Genomic DNA, 19,499 nt, shown 5'->3' with positions numbered 1-19,499 from the left:
GCACCACATAAGCAAAAAGAAAAAAGCCGGAAGTGGCGCTGTGGCTCAAGTGGTAGAGCGCTAGCCTTGAGCTGAAGAGCTGATAGACAGTGCCCAGGCCCAGAGTTCAGGCCCCATGACCAGAACCCCCCCCCCAAAAAAAAAATAAAAATAAAACAGGCTCCCTTGACCAATAATTCTACTTTTCTTTTTTCCTGGCACTATAAACAAGGGGCTGGCTGCTTGCAAGGCACGCTGCCAGCCTCCAGCACTCTCAGGAGGCTGAGATCTGAGGATCATGATTCAAAGAGCCTATGAGACTCTTATCTCCAATTAACTACCATAAAAACCAGAAGTGGAGCTGTGTCTCAAATGGTAGAGCAACAAAAGCTCAGGTATAGCACCCAGGCCCTGGTTCAAGACCCAGGACTAGCATCAAAAAAAAAAAAAGTCTTCATTCAGGTAAGGAGACTGTTGATGAATCTGTGAAGTGAGTTACCTTTAGGAAACTAGAAACAATTACCATGTAGTAAAATGGTATGAAGTCCTACAAATGCTGGAGGAAATCTGCTCATTGACCGTGCAACTAAAGCTTTGCAGTTGTTTCAATGCATGTGTTAAGTCTGTGGGACTGCCGTCAAAATGGAAATACAGACTGACACTATCACCCCAAGGGGGAGGGTGACACATGGCACTAATACATGTGCCAAAACCCACACTATGATTCTGCCACACTCGAACCCTAGTGTAAGGCATGGACTGCAGGAGCAGAGGCTGCACATATGTATGGACAGGACATACACAGGGACTTTCTGTACTTTCTCACCAGTTTTCGCGTGGACATGAAGCTCTAAAAAGTAAAGTATATTAATAAAAAGCAAGAGTTTGAAGCTAAGCTGAACCAGTACAAACTCACAGGTTGCTTAGCAAGTTACTTAGCGACTCTTGTCTTGGTTCGCTTGACTTGGAACATGAGGTTCAAGGTGGCGCTGAGCATCATGTTAAATGAGATGAAGCACATGAGGACACAGGAGATGGTGGAGAAAAGATGAACAGACAAAATCCAAGAATGCAGATGCCTCTCGGGACCTTTACTTTTTCCCCTTCATTTAGCAAAATGTGTAAGGTACGAGACTGAAATGCGAGCGCAATCCATTAAAGGGGGGCTTTGGATGCGTCCCAAGGACAAAGTGAGAATTCACTTGCAAGATTTGGGGCATTGTTCACATGCATTTTCCAAATGAGAAAGAACTTTCCTCAGCTTTCTTACCTCTACTGTTTCATTTCAAGGGCTCTCTTAAAAGACTACCACGAAACCTAGCAAATCACAAAGGGATTTTTCTGCTGCCCTTTCCCAGTCTCTCAGTGGCTGGCTGTCTTGCTTTCGTGATGCCGGGGATCAAACCCAGGGCGTTGGGCATGCGAGGCATGTGTTCAGCCACTGAGCCCCCAGCCTTGGCAATTGTCCTTTGTTTAGCCAATTTGGTCTAGAAATTTGCCAGCAAACCAATAGTAACTAAAATGAAGTTAATGATAAACAGCATGAATTAGCTACTTAAATTCTAAAGAGAATCCAAATGTTCAAATAATGACCCCAAAATTAAGGAAAACTACTGGGATTGAAGTCAGGGTCTCATACAGATAAGTGTACTCTACCACTGAGCTATACTCCCAATCCAACTCACCTGTTGACCCTAACTCTGATTCAATATTTTTCTTTTTTTGGTCAGTCGTGGAGCTTGAACTCTGGGCCTGGGTGCTATCCCTGCGCTCTTCAGCTCAAGGCGAGTGCTCTACCGCTTGAGCCACAGCACCACTTCCGGTTTTCTAGTGGTTAACTGGAGGTAAGAGTCTCATGGACTTTTCTGCCCAGGCTGGCTTTGAACCTTGATCCTCAGATCTCAGCCTCCTCAGTAGCTAGGATTACAAGCATGAGCCACTGGCGCCTGGCTTGATTCAATATTTTTTTGAGCAATTAAACTTAGCCAGTAACGATACCATTTCCAGAGGCCGGAATAACCTCACATTCTGTTGCATACACACTTTTATTTTTGTCACTCATGGGGCTTGAACTCTGGGCCTGGGCGCTGTCCCTCAGCTCTTCAGCTCAAGGCGAGCGCTCTACCACTTGAGCCACAGCACAATTTTCAGTTTTCTGGTGGCTTATTGGTGCTAAGAATCTCATAGACTTTCCTGCCTGGGGTGGCAATCCTCAGATCTCAGCCTCCTGAGTAGCTAGGATTATAGGCATGAGCCACTGGTGCCCGGCCTGTTACACACACTCTTATTCCTGGTGGTTGATCAAAACGTGATGATGCATGATAATAAATGACCTCCAAAGAGATATGGCTGACTCAGCACAAAGCCGACCAGCTCTGAAGCAGAGTGCCATACCTGTAACTCTTGTAAAATGGAGGCTGCCTCCTTCACATCTCCATTTTGTTCTTTTATCGTTGCTAAGGTTTTGGTCAGTCGAGCACGCTCAATTTCAACATAAATCTACAAAGAAAAGGAGAATTTTCTGTTATCAAGTGTAAAAGGTAGAATGGAAGAGTGATGGAGCTATGTGCAGGAGTCCAGCACATCCTGCGGCTGCGCATCAGCCGCTACACGCCCGGCTGAGTCCTCACTCGCACAGTGAAACTGGAAAGGAAATGTCTATGAAGCACAGCATTTCTCAGCTTTGCTTTCACAACCTAAATATGTTGAAATTACTGTATTTAACAAATAATAGGACCCCAAGATATAAAAATAAATTACACAGAAAATGGAAAAAGGCTTAAAAATATGTATTTGTTGCTGTTGTTGTTATTGTTGGTCATAGGTCTTGAACTCTGGGCCTACGCACTGTCCCTCAGCTCTTCAGCTAAAGGCTAGCACTCTACTGCTTGAGCCACAGCACCATTTCTGGTTTTCTGGTGGTTCACAGACTTTCTTGCCCAGGCTGGCTTTGAACTGCAATCCTCAGATCTCAGCCTCCAGAATAGCTAGGATTACAGTTGTGAGCCACCCGTGCCTGGCTTTAAAATAATTATTTTAAAAAATTACACACTTTGGAAGTGGCACTGTGGCTCAAGTGGTAGAGGGCTGGCCTTGAGCTGAAGAGCTGAGGGATAGCGCCAAGCCCAGAGTTCAAGCCCCATGACCACCACCACCACCAACAAAAAGACACACTTTACAGAGAGTATATACAGTTCACTATCTGCAATTCAAATACTGTTTGCTAGTCATGAGGCTTGAACTCAGGGCCTGGTACTGTCCCTGAGCTTTTTTGGTCAAGGCCAGTGCTCCATCACTGGAGCCACAGCTCTACTTCAGGTTTTGTGGTTGTAAACTGAAGATAAAAAGTCTCAAGGACAGGCTGGGAAGGTGGCTCAGTGGTAGAGCGCTTGTCTTGCTTTTTTTCTTTTTTGTGCCCATCCTGGGTCTTGAACTCAGGGCCAGGGCAGTGAGCTTTTATTGCTTAAAAGTAGCCACTTGAGGAACAGAATAGAAGATCCAGAAATAAATCCACAGGCCTACAGCCAGCTGATATTCGACAAAGGAGCCAAAGACATACAATGGAAGAAATACAGCCTCTTCAACCGCTGGTGCTGGGAAAACTGGGCAGCCACATGCAGAAAACTAAAAGTGGACCCCAGCCTATCACCATGCACCAGCATCAACTCAAAATGGATTAAAGACCTTAACATTAAACCTGAATCTCTGAAACTACTGCAGGACAGAGTAGGAGAGACACTTGAACTAATAGGCACAGGAAGGAACTTCCTGAACAGAGTCCCAGGGTCACAACAAGTTGGAGAGAGACTCGACAAATGGGACTACCTTAAAATAAAAAGCTTCTGCACAGCTAAATCTATTGCAACTAAGCTAGAAAGACAACCAACTAATTGGGAAAAAATATTTACCAGCAATATATCAGACAAGGGGTTAACATCCTGTATATACAGGGAACTCAAGAAACTAATCCCTCCCAAACCTAACAAACCAATTACTAAATGGGCAAGGGAACTAAAGAGGGACTTCTCAAATGAAGAAATAAAAATGGCAAAGAAACACATGAGGAAATGTTCATCATCCCTGGTGGTGAAGGAAATGCAAATAAAGACAACCCTGAGATACCACCTTACCCCAGTCAGAATGTCCCACATCCACAAATCAGCCAACGACAAATGCTGGAGGGGATGTGGAGAAAGAGGAACCCTATTACACTGCTGGTGGGAATGTACACTTATACAACCACTTTGGAAAGCAGTATGGAGGGTCCTTAGAAAGCTAAAGATTGACCTCCCTTACGACCCAGTCATACCACTTCTAGGCATCTACCCTGAACAACAGAAACCAATATACAAGGACACGTGCACCTCCATGTTTATTGCAGCACTGTTCACAATAGCTAGGATATGGAAACAACCCAGATGCCCCACGACAGATGAATGGATCCAAAAATTGTGGTATCTATACACAATGGAATATTATGCAGCCATTAGAAATGACAAAATAATGGCATTTGCAGGGAAATGGATGGAGCTAGAAGGAATCATGTTGAGCGAGGTAAGCCAAGAGCGAAGAGACAAACGGTACATGGTCTCCCTGATAAGTGGATGATAAAACCGAAATGTTAGGTGATACGACAAAACCAACAGGACTTAAGAAACAAAGAACTCCTGCTCATCTGGTTGAACCACTACTAAATATCCCCATGCTGCTGATCACATGTATGGTGTATAACATGTGATCACTGTTATATATTACAGACTGTGATAGACAATTTGCTCCAGGAAAGTTAGAATGAACTTGTGACTTAGAAATTATGTAATCACTTAATCACAATCAAGAAAAAAAAGAACTTCGGGGAAGGGAGGGAGGGAGGGGATGGTAGGGGGAAAACAATGGAGGGGCTAACAATGTTCAAGAGGAAGTGTATTCATTACCTCACTCATGTAACTGTAACCCTCTGTATAGTATCTTTACAATAAAAAATTAAAAAAAAAAAAAAAGTAGCCACTTGAGCCACATCTCTACTTTCAAATTTTTTGGCAGTTTATTGGAGATAAGAGTCTCAAGGACTTTCTGCCCAGGCTGGCTTCAAACTGTGATCCTCAGATCTCAGCCTTCTGAGTAGAGAGGATATAGGCATCTAGCCACTGGCATCTAGCTGTCCTTTTTCTTAAAAAGCATAGATATACACACACACATAAAATGCCCCAATACCTAAGTGTGGTGAATACAGACTCGAGCACTGACCACTGTGAGTTACACTGACAGGTCACTCACCTTTCCCTCAGTGACCATCCTTAGAGTGTCAATTAATCGCAGTTTGACTGGAAGGTCTGTGATCTCCTCCACATAGGTGCAGCACTGTTGAACCATTTTTGCAACAGCCTAAAATATTAAAAACCTCTGTGAGATCCATGTATATTTGGTTTTCCCAAGTAACTCTAGACTCTGAAATAATCACAGATGTCCTCAAAGTACATCCACGTCTTTCTGATTGCCAAGAAGTACCAACTATCCAGCAACTCATCAATAATGGTTGGGAAAGCTCAGGTGCAAAGGGGCAGCCAGCAGAGAGGCAGGAAGAAGTGGCAGCAGACTTAAGGGAAAGACAGAGAGGAGGACCATACAGTGCCAAAACCGGATCAAGGGAGGACAAGAGTTGGTGGCAGAGCAGGAAGGAGACATTGCTGTACGCTGGGGTGAGGAGCCGCAGCGAGAACACCACTTCAGTCAGATGCGCCACTGAAATGCACAGTCTCTTGCCCTTAGTTTCCTCAAGAAATATAAGGGGACAGGGACTCATCTAACACTCCACGGGCTAAGAGTAATATTTTCGTTGTTGTTGGCCATAGGGCTTGAACTCATGGCCTGGGTGCTGTCCCTGAGCTTTTGCACTCAAGGTTAGCACTCTACCACTTTGAGCCACAGCGCCACTTCAGTTTTCTAGTGATTAATTGGATATAAGAATCTCATGGGCTTTCCTGCCCTGGCTGGCTCTGAACTGCGACCCTCAAATCTCAGCCTCCTGAGTAGTTAGTATTAGAGGTGTGAGCCACTGGTGCCTGGTAATAGTAATATTTTGTGTAAATTTTCAAGTATTTGCCAAGTAACCTTGGACTGTGTGGAACACCCAATCTCTGGGGCACGTAAGCAACTCTGCCATTGGAACTTGAAAGCTGACAGGGAAAACATACACATAAATGTATGGGGTTGTATTCTAGCTTATCTATAAAAATAAGTGAGGGCTGGGAAGGTGGCTCAGTGGTAGAGTGCTTGCCTTGCATCCATGAGGCCCTGGGTTCGATTCCTCAGCACCACATAAGCAAAAAAAAAGCTGGAAGTGGTGCTGTGGCTCAAGTGGTAGGGCACTAGCCCTGAGCTGAAGAGCTGAGGGGCAGTGCCCAGACCCAGAGTTCAGGCACCATGACTGGCAAAAAAAAAAAAAAAAGTGACCCATCATTTGCCAAACTCTGGTCTAGATTTTAAGTAGCAAATCATAATCACTGATAATAACTTAGACCTGAGTCATCAAGAAAATATTAAATCACATTAAATATAATTTAAGCTAGCCAAAAATAAAAAGAGCACCTGTTATAAAGACCTCTATAAAAAAAACTTACGTTCAAGTAGCCCAGGTTATCTTCAGCTCAAAAAACTAAGGGCTTTGTTTTTTTCTTCTCTGCAGATGGTATCTCACCATGCTACCCAGGCTGGCCTCCAATCTGGACTCAGCGTCCAGAGCAGATGGAAGGCACACACACTGCCTAGCCACTTTTTCCATTGTGAAATATAATGCATTTAATAAGTGCAAGGCTCCAGGAAACCCAGTCTCTCACAAAACATGTAAGTCCTCTGAGAAAGTCCTTTAAGTTATAATAGTGGTTTCTAGAAGAGCACCCAACAGTGATAATTCTAAAAGCTGTGTGAAAAGTATATTTTTAGGGAAGGAGTATCAGTGCTTTCCTAGTGTGCAAGGCTCCATTCCCAGCATGCCATCCCAGCAATGAATGACAGGAACTTCAGATAAAGATGAAGTAAGTGATTAACAAGAGAGTTTAAATAGAAGTTTATCAGCTTGAAGACTGTAACACAACCACTTAAAAATGAAATAAGAGGCACAAGGGAAACAGAACAAAGCTGCACTGACACTTAAGAGAAGAAATGTAAACAGTTGTGTCACTGGGAAAATCTAGATTTAAAAACAGCCTTATATTCTTCTTTTTTTTTTTTTTTGCCGGTCATGGGGCCTGAACTCTGGGCCTGGGCACTGTCCCTCAGCTCTTCAGCTCAAGGCTAGCACTCTACCACTTGAGCCACAGCACCACTTCCAGCTTTTTCTGCTTAGGTGGTGCTGAGGAATCGAACCCAGGGCCTCATACATGCAAGGCAAACACTCTACCACTGGGCCACCTTCCCAGCCCCTTCTTCTTATTTTTTGTTGTTGTTGTTCTACCCCTTGAGCCACAGCACAACTTCTGGCTTTTTCTTTTTATATGGTACTGAGGAATTGAACCCAGGGCTTCATGCATGCTAGGCAAGCACTCTACCACTAAGCCACCTTCCCAGCCCCACATCCTTATATTCTGTAATGATGATTTAACATGTTACAAAAAGTCACAAGAACAGTCTTCCAGGTTCTTATTTAAATGCAAATGTTTTTCAAGTGACCATGAACTCACTTGTTTTAACTGACTCCGCCTTTTGGACAGAAGCATAATATTTTCGTTAAGTAAGTCCCATTCTTTAGCCTCATAGCACATCTTCACCACTGCCACTAAGATGCGGGAGGTGGACACCATGTCGGAGGCCTGCAGGAGAGCAGCAGAGTGAGCAGTAAGTGAACCAATGCTGAGTGAAGCCCCTGGCACTGAGAGCCTCACGCTAATGTACTCACAGTGCGGGTCTGTTTTTCTAAAGATAGAAGGGTTTCAATGACTTCTTGAAGTCTTCCTTCCTAGAACAAAAGACAAAAGTAAACAATGAAAAACGGCAACACCAAGGTACACCAGTCGTTGAGCTGTTTGGGAAAACCAAAGACTCATTTGGACAAAGTATCAGTCATGGCCCTGCTTGCTTCCCCAGGGCTTCCCTACGGGGGCTCAAGTTTTTCAACAGGTACAACAGTCTAAAAAAACAAACAAACAAAAACTAAGATAAAGTAGTCATGATCGCGGGTGCTGGTGGCACATGCTTGTAATGCTAGCTACTCAGGAGGTTGAGATCTGAGGATCACAGTTCAAAGCCAGTCCCGCGTAGGAAAGTCCGTGAGACTCTTCAATGAACCACCAGAAAACTGGAAGTGGTGCTGTGGCTCAAGTGGCAGAGCTGGAGAGCTGAGGTACAGCTCCCAGACCCAGAGTTTAAGCCCCATGACCACTACCACCACCAACAAAAAGTCATGATCTCTCAGCTAGAGCTAGCCAGTCTTTGAGATTCTGATTTATCAACTCAGACCAGTGATACCTGTTTGTCTTGTTCTGCACAGAGATTAGCTGGGTAGTCACAGGTGACTTTAACAAATAAAATGGGAGAATAAACTGAGTACCGGTGGCTCATACTTATAATCCTAGCTACTAGGGAGGCTGAGGTCCAGAAAACTGCCTGAGCAGAAAAATCTGCAAGATGACAGCTCTAGGAATTGGAGGGAGGGGTGTGTGTGTGTATTTTTTTTTGGGGGGGGGGTCTGGTCGTGGAGCCTGACCTCTGGGCCTGGGTGCTGTCCCTCAGCTCTTCAGCTCAAGGCTAGCGCTCTACCATACAGCGCCACTTCCAGTTTTCTGGTGGTTTATTGGAGATAGGAGTCTCATGGTCTCTCCTGCCCGGGCTGGCTTTGACCCTTGATCCTCAGATCTCAGCCTCCTGAGTAGCTAGGATTACAGGCGTGAGCCACCAGCGCCCGGCTACTAGTACATTTCTTATCAAGCATTGTTGCCTCCTTTTTGTTTCCCCTTCCCATACTCCTCCTACTTGATCCCCCCCCACCAAAGTTATAAAGTTCGTTTTTCAACATAACAACTTGTACATGTGTGTGTTGGCCTTGAGTGTTGCCCCTGAGCTTTTCTGCTTATGGCTAGCATTTTACCACTTGAGGCACAGTTCCACTTCTGGTTTTTTGGTGGTTAAATGGAGATCAGAGTCCCATGGATTTTCCTGCCCAGGATGGTTTAAAACGGGGAGTACTCAGATTTCAGCTTCCTGAGTAGCTAAGAGTACAGGAGTGAGCCATTGGTGCCTGGCAAAATTTTGTATTTTTATGTAGCACAAAATATGGACTTAAGGGCTGGGAAGGTGGCTCAGTGGTAGAGTGCTTGCCTAGCATGCATGAGGCCCTGGTTTTGATTCCTCAGCAGCACATAAGCAGAAAAAGCTGGAAATGGTGCTGTGGCTCAAGTAGTAGAGTGCTAGCCTTGAGCTGAAGAGCTGAGGGACAGCGCCCAGGCCCAGAGTTCAGGTCCCATGTCTGACCAAAAAAAAAAAAAAAGGACTTAAGCTGGGTGTGGTGGCTTATGCTTGTAATCCTAGCTACTTAGGAGGCTGAGATCTGCTGTTCAAAGCCAGCCTGGGTTGGAAAGGCCATGAGACTCTTATCTCCAATGAACACTCAGAAAACCCGAAGTGCCGCTGTGGCTCCAGTGGTAGAGAGCTAACCTTGAGCTGAAGAGCTGAGGGTCAGCGCCCAAGCCCAGCGTTCAAGCCCCATGACTGACAAAAGAAAAAAAAGAAAAAAAAAGGACTTATAGCCACAACTGGAACTTATTTTACCTAAATCTGGAACTTGACTATTAACATATTCCCATATCCCCTTTGCAAAGGAGACTAGCAGTTCTGAAAACTCTGCAGGCTCATGTGTGATACTGGCTAAACATTTACCAAAGGAAAAAAAAATCAATGGGCAGGGGCTGGGAAGGTGGCTCAGTGGTAGAGCGCTTGCCTTGCATGCTCGAGGCCCTGGGTTCGATTCCTCAGCACCACATAAGCAGAAAGAAAAAAGCCATAAGTGGCGCTGTGGCTCAAGTGGTAGAGCGCTAGCCTTGAGCTGAAGAGCTGAGGGACAGCGCCCAGGCCCAGAGTTCAGGCCCCACGACCGGACCAAAAAAAAAAAAAATCAATGGGCAAATCTATAAATTCTGTAAGTTGAAGGTGAGTAAACCAAAAGAAATCAAGGAATCAATCTTCTTACTGGAAAGACTACCAGAGATGGCTTAATTTCATCACCTACTTTCCACATTAAAAAGCCAGGGGACAGAACAGTGTGAGTGACTGTTCAGCCCCAAGGCGAGCAGCAGATCCTGATCTTTGGGGCTCCTCCTTTCTGGTCCTGGGTTCCCTCCACCACGCTGCAGCACTCACCGCAGCAGCCTACTGCATATCACGCCTGTCGATCCAAGCCATCTCTGCAGGGAAATGGCTGGCATATGGAAAAGAAGTATAGAAAATGTACAATACTACTGTTCACAGAGACAGTCATCGCCTGGCATTGTCACAACTGCTATGATCATGTGATAGGATTGGCAGAGGACAGATGGAACGTGGCAGTCTCATTCAGAAGCAAGAGCAATAAAGACTGGCAGCCTGCAAGAGAGGAAAGCACACAACTACTCTGGAGCCATGAAGAGCAGTAAGAACAGGACACAGAATATCTCTAAACGGGGTTGCTAAGGCTGGGTCTTCTGAGCTCTTCTGGTTCTTCTGTGCTCACTGAGCAGTTCCTGCAGCACTCAGCCTCATGCTGCTCTGCAGTTAGCACAAACTATATTGTCTTGGTGTAGCTGCCTTTTGTATCTCAGCAGGGTGTCAGCTCTGTAGGAGCAACGACATGCCTACACTGCGTGCCAAGGCAGCTCAGTGGGCCCTGGCGCCAGCCAAGCACACGGCACTTCCTTCCTTTCACACCTACATCACGCATGAATCTTACCTATGGGATGGTCATGAGCTCTTTTAGCATGCAGCTGTGTGCAACTTCACTTTCTTCGCATCAATCTGCACCATGTGTGTTAAATGGTAGGCACTGACCTGAACAATATTTAAGGTTCCTGGTTCTTGACTCTTACTGTCACATAAGGAGGTTGTAGCTGTCTTATAGTGCTGTTCGAGGGACACCCCCCATCAGCCTCACAAAACACACCTTGACTCAGTAGTCCCCCCCATCTCCCTCACCCCCTGCCCCGCAAGTCTCCCACGTCTAACCCTGCGGTGTCCCGCTGTCCCACAGAATTCCTGGGAGTCAGCCTCGCCATGCTGCCTTCTTCTCAGAAGGAACAAGGCAGCAAAAGTGACCAGAGTGACCTGCCAGGACGGGTGACTTCTGTGACTCGTGTTCCTCAATAGAGAATCTTGCGAATGAGGCTGATGACTAGTGAGTGTGCCCAACTTCAGTCCACGCAGGGATCTCCAAGTCCTCCATGTCTGCCTTGTTCAAGGCTCTCATTTGCTCTATTTTGTAAGTGAGGTGCTAACTGAACAAGAAGAGAACTAATAGAAGTTGAACTTTAAAGCCAATTTGGTACTTTTTTTTTTCCTTTCTGGTTTTCTGGTCGTTAATTGGAGATAAGAGTCTCACAGACTTTCCTGCCCCACTGGTTTTGAATCATGATCCTTACATCTTAGCCTCCTGAGTAGCTAGGATTACAGGCGTGAGCCACCAGCACCCAGGCTGTATTAGTTTTTTACGCAAGCTGCTGCCTGTACAGTTTTTTTTTGGGGTCCGGTTGTGGGTCCTGAACTCTGGGCCTTGGCACTGTCCCTCAGCTCTTCAGCTCAAGGCTAGTGCCCTACCACTTGAGCCACAGCACCACTTCCAGCTTTTCTCTTTTTGCTTATGTGGTGCTAAGGAATCGAACCCAGGGCCTCATGCATGCAAGGCAAGCGCTCTACCACTGAGCCACCTTCCCAGCCCCTGCCTGTACACTTTTACATTTCACATCATCCCCACATTCCCAACGCGTCATCAGCAGGAGCAGCAAACCCTTTGTGAGTTAAGACCTGTCGTGAACCTTACCATGTAGTTCAGAAAGACTCTCTTTAGATGCCCAACTCATCAATACAGGGTAAAAAGAGGACTGGCACTGAGCATTAGGATGGACTTTATCTATCATTAATTAGTCTCATGTGGGTCCTTTTACACCAGTCACAGAGCACTAGAAGGGATGGGCAAAAACATCGCTGTATCTGGTCTGCCTTTTGTCTTCAAAGAAGGGAGAACAATTTCAGTATCCCCATGGGGCAGCTCTAAAGATCTACCTGCCACACAGTGCACACATCACAGCACAGCTGACTTTCTTACAGATCTTACACAGCAGTAATACCAGTTATTGTTACCAGAATACTAGTTATTGTGCCACTCCAGAACTGTGCCTGCACACACTTTTAAGAGATTCAAAGACTTGTTGGATACTGGTGGCTCACGCCTATAATCCTAGCTACTCAGGAGGCTGAGATGTGAGGATCACGGTTTGAAGCCAGCCCAAGGCAGAACAGTCCGTGAAACTAACCTCCAATTGACCACCAAAAGACTGGAAGTGGAGCTATGGCTCAAGTAGTGCAGAGATAGCCTTGAGCGAAAAAGCTCAGGGACAGCACCCAGGCAGGCCCTAACTTCAAGCCTCAGAACTGGAACCAAGCCTGCAACAGTGGCTCATGGCTGTAATCCTAGCTACTTAGGAGGCTGAGATCTGAGGATAGGTTCAAAGCCAGCCCAGGCAGCAAAGTCCGTGAAACTCTTATCTCTAATAAACCACTCAGAAAACCAGAAGTGGTGCTGTGGCTCAAGCTGTAGAGTACTAGCCATGAGCTGAAGAGTTGAGGGACAGTGCCCAGGCCCAGAGTTCAAGCCCCACGACTGACAAAAAAAAAAAAAGAACAGGAACCAAAAAAAAAAAAGTGTGTGTGTGTGTGTGTGTGTGTAGAAGTTGGCCCAGACTTGGCAATTTCACTATTCAGATCTAGAGTTCAGACTGCCTTCTAAGACTTCTGCTGGTTCTCTTACCTGGACACATTCTTTTTTTTTTTTTAATTTTATTTTATTTTATTTGTGAACATACTGTACAGAGGGGTTACAATTGCATGGGCAGGATAATGCGTACATTTCTTACCAAGCATTGCAGCCTCCTCCTTTGTTTACCCTTCCCATCCCTTCCCAGCCTCCCCCCCTGGACACATTCTTAAGTCCCCATACTTACAATTTTATCTTCTATTTTTTGGGGGGGAGAATGGGAGTGGGGGCGTGGGTCCTGGGTTTAAACTCTGAGCTTGGGTACTGTCCCTGAGCTCCTTTTGCTCAAGGCTAGCGCTATACCACTTGACACACTGTGCCACTTCTGGCTTTTTCTGTGATTAATTGGGAGATAAGAATCTCATGGACCTGCTGGGCGCCGGTGGCTCACGCCTGTAATCCTAGCCACTCAGGAGGCTGAGATCTGAGGAGCCTGGTTCAAAGCCAGCCCGGGCAGGAAAGTCTGTGAGACTCTTATCTCCAATAAACCACTAGAAAATCGGAAGTGGCGCGCTGTGGCTCAAGCGGTAGAGAGCTCGCCTTGAGCTGAAGAGCTGAGGGACAGCACCCAAGCCCAGAGTTCAAGGCCCATGACCGACCAAAAAATAAATAAATAAAAAGAAAAAAGAAAAAAGAAAAGAATCTCATGGACTTTCCTGACTGGGTTGGCTTTGAACTGTGATCCTCAGATCTTAGCCTCCTAAGTAGCTAGGATTACACACATGAGCTACCAGTGCCCAGCACAATTTTATCTTCACAGCGAAAATAGACCTGAGCTTCATGTGTCTAGGATAAACCATTAAAACTACCTGATCCTCTCAAATGTCAACAACAAAACAGCAGCTTTGTTGATGACGTAAAGTGGAAAACATAGGGGCTGGGAAGGTGGCTCAGTGGTAGAGCGCTTGCCTTGCATGCATGAGGCCCTGGGTTCGATTCCTCAGCACCACATAAGCAAAAAGCCGGAAATGGCACTGTGGCTCAAGTGGTAGAGTGCTAGCCTTGAGCTGAAGAGCTGAGGGACAGCGCCCAGGCCCAGAGTTCAGGCCCCACGACCGGACCTCCCCCCCCAAAAAAAATTAACCACACTGTAAGGCAGTCTGCAAGTTGAAAACTGTAGATCTGTCTCAGAAGAAAACATTTTTTTCTTTCTCCCTCTCTATACTCTTTTCTCCCACCCCTCTCACAGCCCCATGAAAAGAAAATCAAACAAAAAACCAATCACATATACATCTTGCTGATAGAATACCAATGTCTTTAATAGGCACAAACATTCTCATCTAACGCCCAAAGAGGCAACTGGCATTTGAGCCTGCCGTTCTTTCCCACTGTATTAAACATAGAAAGGTCCTGATTTAAAGCTGCACTTTGGATCACAAGAACAACTTCAGCAGTGAACACTTTTTTCCTCATAGGTTATATGCTATATGAGGACAGAAGCTCTAATAGTCATGCTCCATGGAGCATCTAGCCCTGGCTAGGACTTTCTTTTGTATTTGCTTTTTTTTTTCTCTCGGATAGGATCTGAAAGAATGCTATCTTTCAGATAGCATTTTTGCTGGGAAGGCTGACCTTGCTCTGCAATTCTCCTACGTATGCTTTCAAGTAGCTAGAAACATAGTCATATAACATCAAGACTGGCTGATTGGTTGAGATAGATTCTTGTTAACTTTGTGCTCAGGCTTGCCTTGAACTGAGCTTTCCCAGCCCCACTGTCTAGGTCTAGTGCACAATAGCCTACTATCACAAGACATAGGTAAAAGGAAGATTTTTTTCCTTGCAGATCTCAGTTTTAGGAACAGCCATACTTCTTTTTGTTATTGTTGTTGTCAGTTGTGGGGCTTGAACTCAGGATCTGGGCACTGTCCCCAAAGCTTTTCTGTTCAAGGCTAGCACTCTATCACTTGAGCCACAGCTCTACTTCAGGTTTTCCAGTAGTTAATTGGAGATAAGAGTCTCATGGACTTTCCTGCCCCAGTTGGCTTTGAACTGCGATCCTCAGGTCTCAGCCTCATGAGTAGCTAGGATGACAGGAGGGAGCCACCAGTGCTTGACTCAATTACCATTTCAAGGCAAGTAAGTATCCAGTTTCTAAATATTATGGCATTTCACATTAAGAGTCCATATTTCTAGGGCTGGGAATGTGGCTTAGTGGTAGAGTGCTGAGGCTGAGGACATATCTCAGCCTTCTTTTTGTAAAGCCCCACTCAGTTTTTTTGTTTGTTTGTTTTGTTTTTTGGGTCCAGTCATGGGGCCTGAACTCTGGGCCTGGGCACTGTCCCTCAGCTCTTCAGCTCAAGGCTAGCACTCCACCACTTGAGCCACAGTGCCACTTCCGGCTTTTTTCTTTTTGCTTATGTGGTGCTCAGGAATCGAACCCAGGGCCTCATGCATGCAAGGCAAGCGCTCTACCACTGAGCCACCTTCCCAGGTGCCCCACTCAGTTTTGAAAAAAAGAAAAGCATTAAAAGGTTTCCTTCTAAGAACTAGATGTGACATGTTTCTAAATGCTCCTTTTGCCTATGAATTTTGTACTATGCTACAATGTACTTATGCAGTAAGATCCCTAGGAACAACTGCAAGTCTTGCTGTGAACACAACCAGGTGGACAATAGTATGTGTTTGCCATGGAATTCCTCAAGGAATTCAAGGAGGCCTGGGCATAATCCTTAGCACCAGGATGGATGCTGATTCTGCAAGTACCCATCCCCTTAAGAGGACCTAGAGTTTTGAATCCTGGATTCTAATGATGACCAACTGTAACTGGATCAAATTACTTTGAGCCTTGGTTACTTTGTGTAAAATGATATACAAAGTTGTTTGACTCAAGACAAAAATTTTTTTTAACTAAGTTTCTATTCCATTGTGGAAGGGCGGGGTATAACTCAGGCCTAGAGTATGCAGATCCTGAGTTTAAGGCCCTGGCACTGCAAAAGTATTAACAAATCCAATTCCATGGAAGATAAGCAGTTGAGCTATTGTTTATGACATCTCATTAAGCGATTGTGTGCACTTTTGTGTCTTCGTGTCTTTCTTCTAGTACTGCCTTCTTTTGGAATGATCCTTCCCTATTCCCAACACTAAGACCAATTCAAACATCAGCTTTTTGCCAGTAATCAGAACAAACACATGCAGGGCACCAATGGCACCTGTCTATAATCCTAGCTAACTCAGGAGGCCGAGATCTGAGGATTGCCAGTCAAAGCCAGTCCGGGCAGATCAATCCCAGAAACTCTCACCTCCAGTTAACTAGCAAAAAGCTGGATAGACAGGTGTGGCTCAAGTGATAGAACTCCTGTTCTGAACGCAAAAAGCAAACCAAGAGCGCAAGACCCTGAGTTCCAGCTCCCAAACCGGTACGAGAGAAAGGAGAGAGGAGAAAGAGGCGAGAGAACATATAAGAAGGAGGGACAAAGAGAGGGAGAGAGAGAACGAGAATAAGAACACACACACACCTTCCACTTGATGTCTGACTCGGATTAATTCGTTCTGCTCACTACCTCCTCCTCCAGGACGAGGGTCCCGGGTGAATGAGGCGTGCATCACCATCGTCTTCCTCCGTCTCCTCTCCCAGTTAAGGATCAGGCACACTGCCTTTATTCCTAAGCGAGCCCATGACATATACACTGACTTCGCTAACGGCGACAGAACCAAACTCCCTGATCTAGATTGAAGGCGAGGGTGGCCTCAACCTACCTGGGAAACCTAAACGTCACTCGACACTCGAGAAAGAGGGAACCCCCCCCCCAACCTCTATGGGGCAGAAAGGAGCGATCGCCTGGCCCCGAGGAGCTCGGGAGGCTGTAAGCACGAGCGTGCTCCGGCTGCAAGGGTCCCTCGCGGGCAGACGTGGGATCGCGCCCTGCAGGACGCTGGGCTGGGCGGGCGGCGGGGGCGCCCCAGCCCGCAGGCCCCGAGGCCTAGGCAAGATCCGCGCCGTGACTCAGCCCCTGGAGCCCGCCAGCAGCCACCCGGCTCCCCCTCACCTTCGCGAGCTTCTCGCACTCGGGAAGGCGCTGGTCCACCGTGGCGCTATAGTCCACCTCCATCTTCACGATGCGCCCATCAGCCCGCTCCGAGCCGCCGTCCGCCATGGTGCCCGCGGAGTGTTCCCCTCGGTCCCTCGACGCCTCCGCCACTACGTTCCACTCACACCGGAAGCCACCCGCGAAACCAAGGCAGGCAGCGCGCCGGGCACCCGCGCGAAGGACCCCCTCGAGGTCCCTGGAGCCTGTTATCAGACAGGCAGTGACGCGGACAGCTCTAGGGGCGGGGCCTGGGGCGGAGCGGGGCGGGGCCTCGGCCCGCGATGGGCGGGGCCCGCCGCTGGTCCCAGCTTCCCACGTCCGGTGTCGTCGCTGTGGGAAGCTCAGGCTCAGGTTTGCGGTGAGAAAAGCGATTGGGAGACTCGCGGGCAAGTCTCTGAACTTTTCTTGGACTTCGGTTTGATTTTTTTTTTCTCACGGAGGAAATAAACCTTAAAGAACACAGCTCTAAGGCGTTATCTGCTCGGCAGCCTTGGTGGCTTCATCCGTGGGGGCTCAGAAGTAGAGCCCGGGAACGCTTGTCCTCGTCTGTATGCTAACCACCGTGTTGGTGAGACGAGCGCCTAGAAAGACCTTTGGTGTGCTGCTTCCACGGGATTCCTGTGAGCATCAGACCCGGGCACGTGGGGACCATTGCAGTTCCTAAGCATCCTACACCTTTCAGTGTCGTTTGCACCCTCAGGGTCCCTGTAAAATATCATCGTTGGGAGCCGCAGCTGGAGGCTCACGCCTGTCATCCCAGCTTCCCGGGAGGCTGAGATCTGAGGATCGTGGTTGACAGCCAGCCTGGGCCGGAAAGTCTGTGAGACTCTTACCTCCAATAACCAGGAAAGTTGGGAGTGGCGCTGTAGCTCAAGTGGTAAGAGCACTAGGCTTGAACAAAAAGCTCAAGGACAGAACTCAGGCCCTGAGTTCAAGCCTCCTCTCTCCCTCCCTCCCTCCCCCCTCCCTGTCTGAGTGTCTCTCTCTGAGTGTCTCTGTCTGTCTCTGTCTTTCACACACACACACACAGTCTAAAAGATATTTCACCAGCCCCTGGTGGTCACACCTGTAATCCTAGCTACTTAGGAGGCTCAGATCTGAGCATCATGGTTTGATGCCAGCAGGAAAGTCCGTGAGAGTCTTATCTCCAATTAACCATCAGAAAGCCCTTAGTGGTGCTGTGGTGGAGTACGAGCCTTGAGAGGAAAAAGTTCATGGTTATCACCCAGGCCCTGAGTTCAAAAGTCTGGACTGTCAAGGAAGGAAAGAAGGAAGGAAGGAAATGGAGTCTAAGAGCTGGGGGAGTAGCTCAAGTGGTAGAAGCGCTTTATTATTAAAAGTGATTGGCTTGGTTAGTAGTTACTACGTTTGGTATTTTTTTTTTTGGCATTTAGCATTTCTAGCACATTCTGCATACAGTGGTATGCACAGGAGGCCCAATGTTGCTGCCTCAATGAAACGAACATTCCAATGGACAAATGAGCATTCCAATATAAATATATGCCCAGATGGGGAGGTGGTAAGCACTCAAGACTAAGTCAAGCAGGAGCGTCTTTCCACAGATGTCAGGCAGGGTGAGTGGCAGGGTGGGGGTGGGAGTGGGAGGGGCAGGAGGAGAACCCTGAAGCCAGCAGTTGGGTGGATGGGTGGATGGATGGATGCTGGATGGATGGATGATGGGTGGATGGATGGATGGATGATGGATAGATGGGTGGGTGGATGGATATGTGGATGGATGGGTAGATGGATGGGTAGATGGATGGATGCATGGATGGGTAGATGGGCAGATGGATAGATGGATGGAAAACCAGATCAGATCCCTCCGAGCTCTGCAAACTGGAATGAAGGAGGACTGGCGTTGTAGGACCTGAGGTTTAGGGAGGCTTGGCCATTATGAGAGCTTCAATTTTAATCAGAGTGAAATGGGAAGCCAGAAGGAACAGACTTCATATTAAAAGGGTCAATTTGGGACTAGAGGTGTGGCTCAGAGGCTAAGTGCTTAGCCTAGCACTCATGAGGATCTGGGTTTAATTTCCAGCACTGATTTTTAAAAAATCAGTCTGGATGCTGGATGCAGCTTAGTGACAAAATTGTGTGGCACTTAGGAGCCCAATGGGTAGGGGCAGTGTAGGTAGTAACCAGTGGTTGGGTTTCTGATTTATTCAGAAGACAGGATTGGCTGATGGATGGGTGTGTGAGAAGAAGGTCTGTGTGAGATTTTTGACCCAAGTGTCTGAAAGAATGGAGATGCAACAGATTTAGGGGGAAGGCAGGCAGGAAGAAGCAGCGCCCCCTACCGGATGCAGTGGGAGGTGCCCATTGGGTAGCCAGGGGTGGCTCAAGCCTGTAATCCTGGTGACACAGGAGGCTGAGATCTGAGGATCACAGTTCAAAGCCAGCCTGGGCAGAAAGTTCTTGGAGACGCTTATCTCACATTAACGACTGAAAAGCTAGAGATTTGGCTCACTTGGTGGAACACTAGCCTTGAGCAGAAAAAGCTG

At 46.9% G+C, this 19,499-nt stretch overlaps 1 protein-coding gene across 1 annotated transcript in view; it reads right to left on the bottom strand.

The window, feature by feature from the left end:
- Positions 1-17,153, bottom strand: part of Psmd12 (proteasome (prosome, macropain) 26S subunit, non-ATPase, 12) — a 23,868-nt gene extending 6,715 nt beyond the window's left edge. Inside the window, exons 1-5 of the mRNA XM_013038049.1 lie at positions 16,957-17,153; positions 7,874-7,933; positions 7,659-7,787; positions 5,257-5,364; positions 2,374-2,478 (exon numbers count right to left, since the gene is read on the bottom strand). Coding sequence (XP_012893503.1) covers positions 2,374-2,478; positions 5,257-5,364; positions 7,659-7,787; positions 7,874-7,933; positions 16,957-17,064 — 510 coding nt within the window. The 5' untranslated portion in view covers positions 17,065-17,153. The remainder of the gene's footprint in view (positions 1-2,373; positions 2,479-5,256; positions 5,365-7,658; positions 7,788-7,873; positions 7,934-16,956) is intronic.
- Between the last annotated feature and the right edge of the window lie 2,346 nt (positions 17,154-19,499).

This window comes from Dipodomys ordii, unplaced genomic scaffold (assembly GCF_000151885.1).
Source record: "Dipodomys ordii isolate 6190 unplaced genomic scaffold, Dord_2.0 Scaffold7, whole genome shotgun sequence".
In the NCBI taxonomy this organism is placed as follows: Eukaryota; Metazoa; Chordata; class Mammalia; order Rodentia; family Heteromyidae; genus Dipodomys; species Dipodomys ordii.
The sequence above is the reverse complement of the archived record's forward strand: the minus strand, read 5'-3'. Positions and strand labels throughout refer to the sequence as shown.